The sequence below is a fragment of the Mobula hypostoma genome, chromosome 2 (assembly GCF_963921235.1).
Source record: "Mobula hypostoma chromosome 2, sMobHyp1.1, whole genome shotgun sequence".
Lineage (NCBI taxonomy): Eukaryota > Metazoa > Chordata > Chondrichthyes > Myliobatiformes > Myliobatidae > Mobula > Mobula hypostoma.
The window spans coordinates 185,566,366-185,581,996 of record NC_086098.1 but is presented as its reverse complement, the minus strand read 5'-3'; the positions used below and the strand labels follow the sequence as shown (position 1 = coordinate 185,581,996).

General features: G+C 40.3%; 1 protein-coding gene across 2 annotated transcripts in view; it reads left to right on the top strand.

Annotated features, from left to right (window-relative positions):
* Positions 1–15,631, top strand: part of LOC134342744 (proto-oncogene tyrosine-protein kinase Src-like) — a 219,770-nt gene that overhangs the window by 186,646 nt on the left and 17,493 nt on the right. For both annotated transcript variants that reach the window (XM_063041250.1, XM_063041251.1), the window contains exons 8-9: positions 3,486–3,665; positions 8,697–8,773. In XM_063041250.1, coding sequence (XP_062897320.1) covers positions 3,486–3,665; positions 8,697–8,773 — 257 coding nt within the window. The remainder of the gene's footprint in view (positions 1–3,485; positions 3,666–8,696; positions 8,774–15,631) is intronic.

The window sequence follows — 15,631 nt, the reverse complement described above, 5'->3', positions numbered from 1 at the left end:
TCTCTGCTCCCGCCAGATTTACAAACTCTCTCTCCGCTCCACATTGACAAATACAGTCCTGTGAAGAAGTCTTAGGCACCCTAGCTATATACAGTTGCAGGAAAAAGTTTGTGAACCCTTTGCAATTACCTGATTTTCTGCATTACTCTTAAAATGTGATCTGATCTTCATCAAAGTCACAATAATAGACAATTTGCCTAAACCAAACTAACAATTGTACTTCTCGTCAAAACTGAGTAATCCATTTGAACAATCGCAGTCTAGGTTCTAAAAAGTATGTGAGCCTTTGGGTAATGCCTTCTTCAAAAGCTGTTTGGAGTCAGGTGTTCCAATCAATGAATGCTGAAGGAGGTGAAAAAGAACCCAAGGGGTACAGCAAAAGTCTCAGTTGTTTCACGCCACAGAAACCGGCATAAGCACTGGCCTGATAGGCCACAAAGGCTTGGGACAGATTTTGACTTTTCTTTTTCCACTTTAAGTCTCTGTCCTTGTGTCCACTATAAGTAAAACACAGAAAGAATTATGTTCATGGAGGGACATCATGGAGGAAACCACTGCTCTCCAAAAAAAAACATTGCTGAGGGGCTTACTTGCAAAAGACAACCTGGATGTTCCACAATGCTTCTGGGACAATGTTCTGAGGACAGATGAGACAGAAGTTGAACTTTTTGTGCAGACCTCTATGTTTGGAAGAAAATGGGCACTGTACACCAACACTAAAACCTCATCCCAACTGTGAAGCATGGTGGAAGGGGCATCATGGTTTCGGGGCTGTTTGTCTGCCTTGGGGCCTGGATAGCTTACAGTCATTGAGGGAACAATAAATTCAAAATTGTATTAAGACATTTTACAGGAGAATGATAGGATAGCAGTTGTCACCTGGGGCTTAACCGAAGTTGAATGATGCAGCAAGACAATGATCTGAAACACAGGAGTAAATCAACAACAGAATGGTTTAAAAAGAAGAAAATTCATGTTTTGGAATGGCCAAGTCAGAGTCCAGACCTAACCCAATTGAGATACTGTGGCATGACCTGAAGAAGGCTGTCATTGCAAGGTATCCTGGGAATATTGATGAATTGAAACAGTTTTGTAATGGAGCAATAGTCTAAAATTCCTCCTTGCTGTTGTGCAAGTCTGATCAGCAGCTATTGGACACATTTGGTGGAGGTTATTGCTGCTAAAGGAGATTCTACCTGCTATTAAATACAAGGGCTCACATACTTTTTGCAGCCTGGACTGTGAATGATTAAACAATGTGTTCAATAAAGTCATGAAAAGTGCAATTGTTTGTATGTTATTAGTTTAGGCAGATTGTGTTTGTCTGTTATTTTGTGACTTCGATAAAAATCAGATCACATTTTTATGAATAATTAATGCAGAAGACCAGGTAATTGCAAAAGGTTCAGAAACTTTTACTTGCAACTGTATATGTGCCTGAGACTTTTGCATTGTACTTCATATAAAGGAGCTTTAAAAGAGCTGATGGACTATTAACTAGCAGAGTTACAAACTTTCTTCTGATAGTCCCAATGCTGCCCTAAAGTTTAGCTCTTTGTGACTAGTAAAGCCTTCACTGCAGTCTTAACTGGAGCTTATCAAAGTAGTTTGCTGTCAGTCTTCACTGAGGATAGGGGAATTGAAATTAAAACAGCAAAAGTTTGAAATACTGAACAGGTCAGACATGATTAAGTAGAGTTAATGTTTCATGCCCTTGACTTTTATTAGAGCTAGGAAAATTTAGAGATACGGCCATTTACAGAAGGAATATGTGCCTGGAAAGCAGGCTGTTCATTAAAATTTGCTAATAGAGAAGGGTAGGTTGATGTGCTCTGTGGATAGTTAAGAAGAAAGTTGTCTCTTGGCTGAAGAGTGACATAGTATTAGTGATTCATGAAAAGAAGACGTACCCTATGAATCATTGGCATTAAAATGAAAGTTTGTATATGGAATATAGCTAAATCGAAGAATATCTGATAAAAGGTCTTATGATCCAGAGGAAGGTGAATGTGGGGAAGGGGCTAAAGGGAATATGTTAGAATGTGAAAGAAAATGGTGTTGCTTCACAGAAATGATAGATCAGCCTGGAAGATTGTAAGCAGTTGGCTTCCTAAACCAGCGATATCACAAAGGACCCCACCCACCCTGTGCATGGATTGTGTCCCACTCCCATCTGGGAAGAGGCTACGCAGCATCCACACCAGGACCACCAGACTCAAAAACAGTTACTTCCCCCAAGCTGTCAGGCTGATCATTAACCTACCCCACCACCACTGCTTTATCATATGCTGTCAGTCAGCTTATGTACAGATGCTCTTTTACCAAGTGTCACTTTATGTACATACAGTCAGTCTATGTATATAAGCTCATCTTATGTATTTATATTTGTTGTGTTTTTAAATTTTGTCCTTAACGCTTTTTGTGTTTTTTATGGTACATTGGATCTGGAGTAACAATTATTTCAGTCTCATTTGCAATTATGTTCTGAAGAATGACAATGATTCTGGGAATGAAAGGGTTACTGAATGAGGAATGTTTAATGGATCTGGGCCTGACTTGCTGAGGTTGAGAAGAATGCGGGGGATCTCACTGAAACCTATCGAATGTTGTAAGACCTTGATAGAGCGGATGTGGCGAGGATGTTTCCTTTCGTGGAGGAATCTATGACCAGAGGGCAGAGCCTCAGAATAGAAGGGTGCCCCTTTAGAACAGATGAGGAGGAATTTCTTTAGACAGAAGATGGTGAATCTGTGGAATTCATTGCCACAAATAACTGTGGAAACCAAGTCCTTAGGTATATTTAAAGCAGAGGTTGGTGGGTTCTTGATTAGTCAGGCCATCAATGGTTATGAGGAGAAGGCAGGAGAATGTGGTCGAGAGAGATTATAAATCAGCCATGATGAAATGGTGGAACAGACTTGATGGGCCGAATGTCCTAATTCTGCTCCCATGACTTATGGTTGAATGAACAATTTTGAATCTTAATGGAAAATCCTGGAGGACTGGAATAAAAGGTCTGGAAATATTGACTTAACTTGAGTTCAAAAGGGTTGAATGTATTGGATTGAAGGATGAGGCACACTTTCTGCAGCTGAAGTTGAACTTTGAGAAAACCTGCAGAAGGCAGAGGGCAGAGATTTGAGTAATTGTGGATGTGGGATGGGGAATTTAAATGAGGTGATTAAAGGTCAGGGTGCTTTTAGAAATGAAATATCAAATTCAATGATGTATACCAATGATTCGGGGATCACAAATAGTGACCTGTCCCTGGAAAGTGAAGGGCTTTTTTATTGCTAAGGCAAGAATGGTTTGGATGAATGCTGTATTAATGGAATGGGAGATCCTTGCAAGTGGGGGGAAGGCACAAAATGTTGTTATTTGTGTGCGGAGAGAGGAAGCAGGGGACAGGGGTTAATGAAGACCAGACAGTACCTGAGTTTTTTTAATGTGTATTCACCTTTGACATTTTTTTTGTCCTGTTAAAGGAACTTGGAATGGAACAACAAAGGTAGCAATTAAAACTTTAAAACCTGGTACAATGTCTCCAGAAGCTTTCCTGCAGGAAGCACAGATCATGAAGAAACTTCGTCATGATAAACTGGTCCAGTTGTACGCTGTTGTCTCTGAAGAACCAATCTACATTGTTACTGAGTACATGAGCAAAGGTATTTACATATAAATTCAAGGCCTTTGTTACAAACTAACACTTTACATTTATTCCCACTAAAATAAAGGTTAGCATTCTGTAAAATCAGTTATGAAATTGATACAAGTATGAATAGATTCTGGGACCATAAAATAGGATTATTTTTCTCTCTCAGAAATGAAATCACTTTACAATAGGTTATACTTTTTATATTGTGTGAAGTTTTGTTTTCCTTGTATAGAAATTCATTAGCGGTTGAGTGTAAGAGCTGATTTCCTTGATGAATTTCAAATAAGTTGTAATACTGACACATCTTAGAGTTAGCAGTGTTTAAGTTATGCTCCTTTGTACCATTCAGATAACCCCTTAAGGAAGGAAATTTGCTATCTGTACCTGGTTCAGCTTGCATGTCTTTCCAGACTTACTGTAGTGTGGTTGGCTCTGAACTTCCCTCTGAAATAGCCTGGCAAGCCACCCAGTCATCTACCAAGCTGCTGTGACAAAGATTGAGCTTTGACTTTCAGCATAGTTCCAGCAGCAGCATTTATACCACCTTGTTCAGTGATAAGCGCTGGCCTTGCTCATGATGACGTTTGTGCCACTTGTCCAATTAAGTTTGTCAGCTTTCCATTGATGAGAGGCTTTACAATAATTTATTTCATTTTTCCTTGATGTTGTAGTGGATAATACAGTGCCAGCAATCTGGGCTCAATTCCTGCTCACCGCCTGTAAGGAGTTTGTACGTTCTGTCCCGTCAGGTTTCCTCACACAGTCTAAATTCATACTGGTTGCTAGGTTATTTGTTCATTGTGAATTGTCCTGTGATTAGGCTAGGGTTAAATTGGGGGACTGCAGGGCAGTGTGGCTCGAAAGGCCTATTCCACACGGTATCTAAATAAATAAATAAATAAATAGAATCAAGCAATTTAAATTTCAGTGTGTTTCTGATTATGTTGAAGCAGCCCAAGCATTGATGATGCAGGAACTATATGAAGGGTTGTTGAGCATCCCTCTGGGTTCATCCCCCTTTATTAGTATGCATTATCCCTGGAAAAAAGTATTTTTTGTGTGTAACAAAAATGAGAGATAATTCCAATAAATGTAATGGAAATGTGCTCCCACAGAAAATCTTTGAAATCTGCAAAGTTGGCAGATGTAGTGATCCTGTTCACTTTAAAGGTTTGCTCTCCGATCAGTGCCCTGTGGAGTTCATCTGATTTGAGCTTCTTTACTGCCTTGTGCGCCTCTGCGCAACTAGTGAAAATTCTTCATCCCTGAACACTCATGAATATGTAAAACAGGCGCACATCAGATAAAAAATAGAGGAGAATTGCTGAGAAGCAGCTGGCTGACAGAATAATGGCCCATGCATTAAACATGATTATGCAGGAGTCTGAACTCTCTGTCAACCATCAGGTTTCAAAGGCTGAAACCACTGTGTGAGGAACATAACTGTTGTGGTACGAAAGGGCAGGGGAACATGTTTTCAGCACTGGAAGACCTATAAATTTGTTCAGATTTGCATATCTTTCTCTTTGCATATTATCTGAAAAATGTTTGTGTAACTACTGATGAGTATTTTAAATGGTGGGAAGGAGCATGTAGGTTTGGGAGCGCTTTTCTGCATTAGAACTAGTCAAGTGTTAGGTTTTGCAATCTCCTCTTGTAATTTGAATTAAAACAGACATGGCTGTTTTGTTGAAGCTTTGGGAAGTGGTCTGAAGTGGTTTGGAAATTAGTGTTGGGTGGATGTAATGTTTGATGACGCCCAGTACTGAAGCAGTCCTGAGAACTACTGCATGTCATAACTTTGCACAAGTATACCTTAATATGGAAGTATTGACTCATTGGTGTTCTCCAGGTGCTCCAGTTTCCTCCCACATTCCAATGATGTATGGGTCCACGTTAGTAAGTTGTGTGCTTGCTATGTTGGCACCGGAAGCAGGACGAAATTTGCAGGCTGCCCCCAGTACAACTGTGGAATGTGTTGGCCGTGGTGCAAATGGTACACTTCACTGTATGTTTCGATGCTGACAGAGTATCAGATGAAGGACTGGTCTGCTTAGTGATTATAAAACACTGAACCTTTTGCACCACTGATGCCAGAATCACATGTTATGATGAATTTATTATGATTCCATTCTGTGGGTGGTGATTACCAAACTAAGATTACTAAATAAGAAAGAAAGCAAAAATCAATCTTCATTTTTCTTAGAATTATCAAAAAGTTGTCTTTAATTCCTTTTGATGACAGACATTTTTTTTAGGGTGCTTTGGTCTGCCAATAACCACCAATGCTGTACTTTTTTTATATAGCTGTGCAGACCAGCTATTGCTCTGAACAGGAAATTTTTACGCAGCCTGAAGTGTGTGTGGCACCTTAAGTGTTTAAATGTTAATAAAATTCTGTGCTGAAATAAAGGCTATGTGCACAGGAGCATTTCAGTTACTGCGTGGCCTCGTATCTGCGCAGCTTAGGGGGAACAGTGGTCACCAGGGTTTGTGTTCTAGCTAATTTATGGTAAAATGTTCCCCTTCAAAATGAAATTAGATAAAATGGTGACAGATTTGGGAAATGATCTTATTTTTAGTTTTGATGACAGCAATGCATCCACGTAACAAAGCACAGCTATTAAATTCAGTTTATTGCTGAGATTTGTTTAATGTCCTGTGAGATAATGTTGTACATGTGTGGTTCTTTCAGAAACTAGGTGTCGTCGTGATTTTGGAATCGCCTTTAGTATCTGATCTCAAATCTAGATGAGATACTTGAAATGAACGATCAGTATATTTAATTAATTTATTCATTCTGGCCCTTCGAGCTGCATTGCCCAGCGATTCCCCCAATTTAACCCTAGCCTAATCACAGGGCAATTTACAATGACCAATTAACCTATGAACCAGTGTGTCTTTGGACTGTGGGAGGAAACTAGAGCACCCGGAGGAAATCCACACAGTTACAGGGAGGAAGTACAAACTCCTTACAGGTGACTAAAAGCCTAATGTGAAAATCAGTGCCTGCTAACTGCTAGAGTCCGAGGGACTAAAGGATACTTAATGTGGAGAATTGTTTTCAAATGTTTTTATTGTGAAGCAGCATCAGCTTAACCACAACTGACAATGTCCTAAAGTACAATGCTTCTTTTTTTCTTTCTTATAACACCATAATGAAAGTCAAACGAATGTATGTATAGTGAACAAGCAAAAAGCAAAGGAAACCCTGCCACCCCGTCTCCTTTCCCCTTCCCAGCCCTACCCTCCCCTCACCCCTCCCGTATGTGCTGTTTAGGTCCTACCGCCCCCCACACTTAGTTCAGCTGTGGGTCTCTTCTAAATACAACAGTAATGGTTGCCAGATTTTTTCAAATTCCTTGAGTCTGTCCTTGATAATGTATCTTATCCTGTCTAAATGCAGAGTATCTATTAATGCAGCCAGCCATTGTCTGAGTTTCTTTCCATTAAGTATGCCATAGGTCAGGAGTTGTTGCTGGGTAGCCTGGAATTTACTTGACCTCGCAGACGTTCCAAAAATTATTAAAATGGGGTCTGGTATTATCTGAACCTTTATTACCTTCGATAGGACCTCACATATTTGCTTCCAATACTCTTGTATCCTGGGACATAAACCATAACTATGTAACAAATTTGCCTCTGAGGACTTGCATTTCTCACACATTGGGGACACCTCTGGGAATATTTTATGAATCCTTACCTTTGAGTAATGTAGTCTATGTAGGATTTTAAATTGTATTGAACAATGATGGAACAGGAGTTAACATACTCCAAAGCCTCATTCCATATAACCTCCTCTATCTCTGTACCCAACTCCTCTTCCCACTCTTTTTTAATATTACCCTTTGTTGTATGGCACTAGTTTTGTATGGCATCGTACAGATAGGCGATGATGTGTTCTGTCCCTAAACATGATCTTAAATGACTATCTAATTTATCAGTTTCTGCCGTCTCAAAACCAGAAAGATGTCATCTTATATAGTGTCTTAGCTGGAGATACCTGAAAATATGACTTTTTACAATCTGAATTTGCCCTGGAGCTGCCGAAATGACACAAAAATGCCTTGTATGTATAAGTCTTCAATGCTGCATATCCCTAATTCTTGCCATGCATCAAAGGCCCTATCTATACACGAGGGGATAAAAGAGGGGTTCGCTGATATAAGTGAAAGAAAAGATAATGTTCTGAGTTTCAAATGCTTCCCCATTTGTCTCCACATCTGTATGGTGCTGTGGATAATGGGATTGCCTCTATAACAGGCTTTATTTAACCGAATAGGGGACATAATGATTGCCCCTATGGAATATGGTAGGCAATCCTCACGCTCCATCTCCAACCATCCGGGAAGTACAACTGTATCATCTATCCAGTATGCTATATGGCTAACGTTAGCAGCCCAGGAATAAAAAATAAAGTTGGATAGTGCCAGCCCCCCAATTGTCTTATTCTTGCAGAGATGTTCTTTCCTAATACCATATAAAAGGTTGAATTATCGAATCTAATCCTTTAAAAAAGGTTTTGGTAAGATAGAGGGGCAGGTTCTGAAATAGATAGAGCAGTTGGGGAAGAAAGATCATCTTGACTGCATTTACTCTACCACTAAAGAAATTGGGAGTGTCTTCCAAAATTCTATTTTCTTGTTAATCTTTTCAATTGGAGGGATAAAATTTGCTTCAAATGGAGAACTATTCTTTTTGGTTATTACAATTCCAAGGTAAGTAAACTTCTCAAGGGTTATTCTGAATGGAAATTGTGATGTGGAGAATTGAAAAAACAGTTCTAATGCTCGTCTCCTCTGCGGATGAAGGCTGCACTGTTTCTGGTAGTAAAGTAGAATGAAACTTTTTGCTGTGTGTAGATATGCTGCACCTGACTCGGGAGTGCACTCCTCATGTCAACAACATTGAAAACCAAGACTTTATTGTGGTCTGTAACACTCTTTCGAGAAGCAGGAAGATAAAGGAGAGTAGAAAGAGTTGTGAAAAGGAATTAACATTGAACCTGAAATACTGTTATATTTTTATCTTAATATTACAGGAAGTTTGCTGGATTTCCTCAAAGGAGAGATGGGCAAATACTTGAGACTTCCACAGCTGGTTGATATGGCTGCTCAGGTTAGTGCTAATGTTATTAATTGTCAAAGGAAAAGTATGGTTTTTAAAAAGCCTAGTGTTTATTTCATGGATTCTTTACTAATCTGTACATAGTTAGCATGATTCATATCATAAGCATCTTCCTTGGGAGAGCTCAGTATACTGGGACAGGTTACCAGTAATAACATCCTGGAGGAACTCAGCAGGTCGGGCAGCATCCGTGGGCCAGCATCTGCAGAGTATTTTGTGTTTACCAGTAATAACATACACCCTGTACAATAAAGGAAGATATAATGAAGATACTTTGAAGTTGAACTTGATGCTGGAAATACTCAGCAAGTCAGGCAGCATTTATGCAGAGAGAAGCAGAGTTGTCACCTCTGGTCACAGACTCTTCATCTGAATTTAGAAGTTATCTGGCTTAGGAAGTGTGCATTTGATATTTCAATAATACTTGAGTAATCTTGTGTGTGTGTGTATTTATGTATGTATATGTATATATAGTTTAATTAAGCTTGTTCATTTAAATTAATTAAGCATTATATGTAAAATTATGTTAATTGCAAACGTCATCCCACTAACAGATGATATGTGCCTGCCTCACTTAAAAGTAATGAAGCTACACCCACATTCTTAGACTCCTGTGGTATTCATTGAATTATTTTAATGTTTTGAAGTTATAAAACGTAACAGGAAGCTTCGGTTACTGGGGCTAAGGTTAAAACAAAACTATTAATACAGCTAAATCTTCCCCTGAATTTTTCACAGCCATGCTGAGATAGCTTTGCAATAAACTGCATTGCAATTCCCAATTGGGAATTTGATTTTTTTAAATCTAAAATTTGCAAATAGCTCATAGTGCACGTTCTGTTGTTAAACATAGTGGGTGCAAATGTCAAGATATTGTATAAAGATAAATTGTTTCAGAAAGTAGGAGATTGAAGTCAGACTGATTCTCATTTCTGCAATTAACATTTGATTCTAATTATTCCAGTAGCAAATGACTTTCCTTTTTAAAAGTCAGTTTGTTTCAAAAGAATTGAGAGTAGCATCGTGGTTCCATTATATACCATATTCATATTCTATGCTCTGTATTTTATTACGAGCCATTTGTAGGAACAATATTACTTTCTTAATGATTAATGTCCATTTGTTTCACTTCATACATGCTCCTGGTTGGTGGGAACCATTTGTGAGAAAAAATATAAATTGGCTCAAAATTAACTATATTATTTCTAACATTAAAAATATTTAATAATGGGACAGAATCCAGGTGTATCATAAAAATCAGTTGGACATGTACCTAGAACTGTGACTGGTTATCTAGAAGCACAGAGCATTGAAGAGCTTTCTTGGGGAAGAGTGACATCTCAAATTGAGAGAAGGATAAAATACTGAAAATCAAAAACAGGCAGATGTTAGAAATCTGAAATAAAATCAAGGTGGTGGAAACATTCAGTAGGTCGGGTGGCACTCTGTGGAGAGAAAAACAGCGCTTCGTGGCAATAATCTTTCATGGCGAGCTGGGGTGGAGAGAGAACAAGTGAGTTTTACGTGGAGGAAAGGGAAAGTGGTGGACAAGCCAAAGAAGCTGTCCATGATGCAATGCAGGTAGTCCGGGATGACACAGCACTTTCGGAGCCAGCTGGTTAATAAATGATGAAGGCTGTTAGACAGTAAGATACGTACTCTAAAGACAGGAATTGCTGGAAATCTCAAACAAAAGATAATATTGGAAATGCCCAGGAGACCACATAGCACTTGTGGGGAGGCAATAACTGAGTTAAGGTGGATGACCTTACATCAGAACTGGCCAGTCCACAAACCGAAAAGGCTTGTTAACAAAAATTGTTGAATTCAATATTAAGGAGAAAGAGTATTTCCCAAGAGATCTAGGATACATGTTGAGAGGTGGTTAACACATTCCAAATAAGTACTGAGTTTGTCCTCTGACACTAAGTTGTTTCCCTGCAGTAATTGGAAGAATGTATGTCACAAGATTTTTATGTGCAATCTTCTACAATTATTTTATGGTTTCCAGCTTGAAACGAGTGATAAGGAGATACAGTTCAAGTTCCCAGGAGGCAAGCAATGTGACTTTGTTGACTTGTAGAATTTAAATGATACTTAGCTGAGCAAAGCATTTAAGCTTCGGACCTCTGAAGCAAATGGACTTTGGAACTAAATACTGTGGATTCCGGTTAATTGGGACACATCATGACCAGTACATTTTGGCCCAATTTAGTGGCTGGGAGTTTTCATAGAAATAGTTAAAAAAGACAAACTGAGTGAGAAATAATGTATTTACATGAAATACAGAACAAATTAGAACACTATCAATTGAATTCACCTCTACCCCTCTGGCTCTCAACACAGGAGCCCCTCAGGGCTATGTACTAAGTTCCCTCATTTACTCTCTCTATACCCATGACTGTGTCGCCACCCACAGCTTCAATCTGCCAATTAAATTTGCTGACGATACTACATTGATTGGCCTAATCTCAAGCAATAACAAGGTGGCCTACAGGGAAGAAGTCACCTCTCTGATATAGTGGTGTCAAGAAAACAACCTCAATGTCGCAAAAACAAAGGAGCTGGTTGTGGATTACAGGAGTAATGGAGACGGACTAACCCCTATTGCCATCTGTAGATCTGGGGTTGAGAGGGTAAACAGCTTTAAGTTCCTCGGCATCCACATCACCAAGGACCTCACATGGTCCTCCTGTAATCCACAACCAGCTCCTTTGTTTTTGCGACATTGAGGGAGAAGTTGTTTTCTTGACACCACTGTGTCAGAGAGGTGACTTCTTCCCTGTAGGCCACCTTGTTAATGTTTGAGATAAGGACAATCAATGTAGTATTGTTGGCAAAAAGGTACAACAGCGCCTCTTTCACCTCAGATGATTGAGGAAGTTTGGTATGGGCCCCCAATTCATAAGAGAGACTTTCTACAGGGGCACAATTGAGAGCATCCTGACTGGCTGCATCACTGCCTGGTATGGGAACTGTACCTCCCTTAATCGCAGGTCTCTGTAGAGAGTGGTGCGGACAGCCCAGCACATCTGTAGTTGTGAACTTCCCGTGATTCAGGACATTTACAGAGACAGGTGTGAAAAAGGGCCCGTAGGGTCATTGGGGACTGGAGTCACCGCAACCACAAACTGTTCCAACTGCTATCATCCGGGAAATGGTACCGCAACATAAAAACCAGGACCAACAGGCTCTAGGACAGCTTCTTCCACCAGGCCATCAGACTGATGAACTCACGCTGATTTGAGTGTACTTCTATGTTACATTGACTGTTCTATTTATTATAAATTATTATGATTCCACATTGCACATTTAGATGGTGACGTAATGTAACGATTTTTACACCTCATGTAAGAAATAAAGTCAATTCAATTCAATTCATATCCCACCACTTCCACTGGCAGCTCATTCCACACTCACTCCACCCTCCGAGTGAAGAAGTTCCCACCTCAGGTTCCCAGTAAATATTTATCTTTCACTGTTAATTTATGACCTCTAGTTCTGGTCTCACCCAACCTCTACAGGTACTCTGGGCTTCCCCCCTCCCCCATTCTTTCTCCCTAGGCCTCCCGCGCCATGATCCTCTCATATCCCTTTTGCCAATCAACTGTCCAGCTCTTGGCTCCATCCCTCCCCCCTCCTGTCTTCTCCTATCATTTCAGATCTCCCCCTCCCCCTCCCACTTTCAAATCTCTTACTATCTCTTCTTTCAGTTAGTCCTGACGAAGGGTCTCGGCCCGAAACGTTGACTGTACCTCTTCCTAGAGGTGCTGCCTGGCCTACTGCGCTCACCAGCAATTTTTATGTGTGTTGCTTGAAATTCCAGCATCTGCAGATTTCCTCGTATCAGAGTACATACATGTCATGACATACAACCCTGAGGTTCTTTTTCCTGTGGGCATACTTAGCAAATCTATAGAACAGTGTGAGGGGATCCAGAAGTGCCCCTATTAACTGTTTGAAGAGAGACAGAGAGAGACGTTTATCATTGATGGTTTGTTTGGAAAAGAGAGAGAGACCAAGATTGACAGTTGGACTGACACAGGAGTTAACTTTAGAGTTTTACTTTGGAGATAAAAATTGAGCAGCTCCAAGGTTGCTATGGTGACCAACAGGACATTATTGATGTTACTTCCAAGGACTTGTTGCCTGCTCGCATTCCTTTACAGACAAAGGAAGGAGGGACTCTTTGAATGACAGGTGAAGCTCAGCCTGGTGAGATAAATAGGAGGTCAGATGATACAGACCTCAGACACATGATCTGGACACTGAGTGAGCATTGTTGTGCCCGCAAAGAAAGTGGGTTTTGGAGGATCAATCAGGTGGATTGATCCAAGTGCTCTGCCAGTGAAAATTCAAAGGCAAGACCGGTGAGGAGTTGTCCATGTGTCCGACCCTGGCCTGGGTAGACAACTCAACCACACCGAAGTACGGTCCCCTTTGTTGTTAAAGTCACGGTCGGTGACTTGTAAAGGATTTCGGAGGACGACGAGAAGATCTACGGCATCAGCTCACCTGAACACTCAACTCACTCTCACTCTCTCTCTCTCCATCACTATTCGACTAAATACCACGAACTGAACTGAACTTTACTCAACATAGTAAGACTGTATCTTTTTACCCCTAGACTTAAAGAAGCTTGGTTTTCATACATATTTTTCCACACTTACTGATTTACTTATGTATATAATTCGTGCTAACCTGTGTGATTTATCTTCACTTAGTTTACTGTATTGCGTGGTTATTAATAAATATTATTAGTTATTAGCAATACTAGACTCCAAAGTGGTTTCTATTTCTGCTGGTTTCTTTATTCCCATCATGGGGTACGTGACAACAGTAACTGGACAAGATCAATGAGCAACAAACTGTGCAAATGCAAATATAAGTAAATTGCAATAAATAACACCATGAAATAATAAGATAAGGAGTCCTCAACATGAAACCATCAGTTGTGGGAACTACACTCCCAGAGTGTAGTTATCCCCTTTTGTTCAAAAGCCTGATGGTTGAAGGGTAGTAACTGTTCTTGAACCTGGTGATCTGACTCCTGAGGCTCTTGTGCCTTCTACCTGATGGCAGCAGCGAGAAGAGCATGGCCTGGGTGGTGAGGATCTTTGATGGATGCTACTTTTCTCCGGCAATGTTTCATGTAGATGTGCTCATGGTTTAACAGAGTCTTAACTTATTCAATCTTTCCCTTTAACTCAGGTCCTTGTCCCAACAATATCGTTGTAAATTTTCTTTGTACTCTTTCTATCTTATTGATAGCTTTCCCTTAGATAGGTGACCAGAACTACATGTAATACCCCAAATTAGGCTTCAAAGGGGAAATACTTTAGAGGAAGTCAGTGTGTCGACCGGCACCTGTTGGAGGGTAGAAATTGTCAACATTTCTCATTGGCACCATGCATCAGCGCTGAGACTGGAGAAGGAAGGTGGCCAGTATAGGGAGGAAAGGGGAGTGGTGAGACAAGGCCCAGCAAGTGATGGTTGGACCGGGGGTTGGTAAAGGAGGATGGGCAGATGGAACTAGGCAGGTTAATGCGAGGGGTATGGCGAGGAGACAGAGGCAGGTGGGTGGATAAGAGATGGAGCGAGCTTTATATAAAAAGAAAAGGCAAATGGAATCGGGTTTGGGGAGGTGCAAATAAAGGTGGAGCTGCTGGAGAGTAATAAGTGAAAATACAAAAGCTACTGAGACTGGTCTGTGGTAATTGATATAAGTGCAAAGTGGGATTTGGGTCCATCACAGTCAAAGCTCTCCCCATCATTGAGGACATCGACAAGGAGCCCTGCCACCAGAAAGCAATATCTATCATTAGGGCCTCCATGATACAGGGCATACTCTCTTCTCACTACTGCCATCGGGCAGGAGGTACAGGACCCTTAAATCCCACACCACCAGTTTCAGAATAACCATCAGACTTCTGAGCCAGAGTGGGTAGCTTCTCTCGCCTCAAAGCTGAACTGACTCCACAACCTATAGACTCACTTTCCAGGGCTTTGTAACTCATGTTCCCCATATTACTTATCTACTTTTTTTTTATCATTTGTGCAATTTGGCTTGTTTTGTACATTGGTTGTTTGTCAATCCTTTATTATGTTTGTTTCTTCATTGATTCTATTGTATTCCTTTGTTCTACTATAAATGCCTGCAAGAAAATGAATCTCAGGGTAGTATATGGTTTTATATATATACACTTTGACTTTAAAATAAGGAAGATGGTAATGCAGAACCATCAGGGGAGAGGTAGGCAGGTAAAACAAGATTAAAGGTCGGGTGCATTAGGGGTGAGGGGGGGATCCGGAGGGTAAAATATGAGGGTAACAGATTGATAGAATAAGGAGGGGGAGGGGATAAAAACAGCTGTTGGGGGGCTGGAGGAAGGGATATGGGGAAGGGGATAACAATGGGAGACATGAGAGATTCTGTAGGTGCTGGAAATCTCCAGCAAGACACACAACATTCAGGAGGAACTCCAGCATTTTGTGTGTTGGATAAAAATGGATTCAAGATTCAAGACTGTTTAATGTCATTTCCATTACACAAGTGTAAAACAGAATTAAATAATTGGTACTCTGCATCTGATGCAGCCAAAAAAAAACACAATAAGTTACAGAACAGAATAAAGAAGACACAATAAATGTAAATAAATTAGACAGCTTATATATATAAATTGATTTCACATCACATGCTGGTGACAATAAACCTGATTCTGATTCCGAATGTCCTAAATTGACACTAGGCACAGGAGTGTCTGTACAGAAGGTCAGTGATAGGAGATGAGTGGGGCGGGTATGGAGGGGTGTGTTAGTGAGTGGTGTTATCAGCCTTACTGCTCTGGG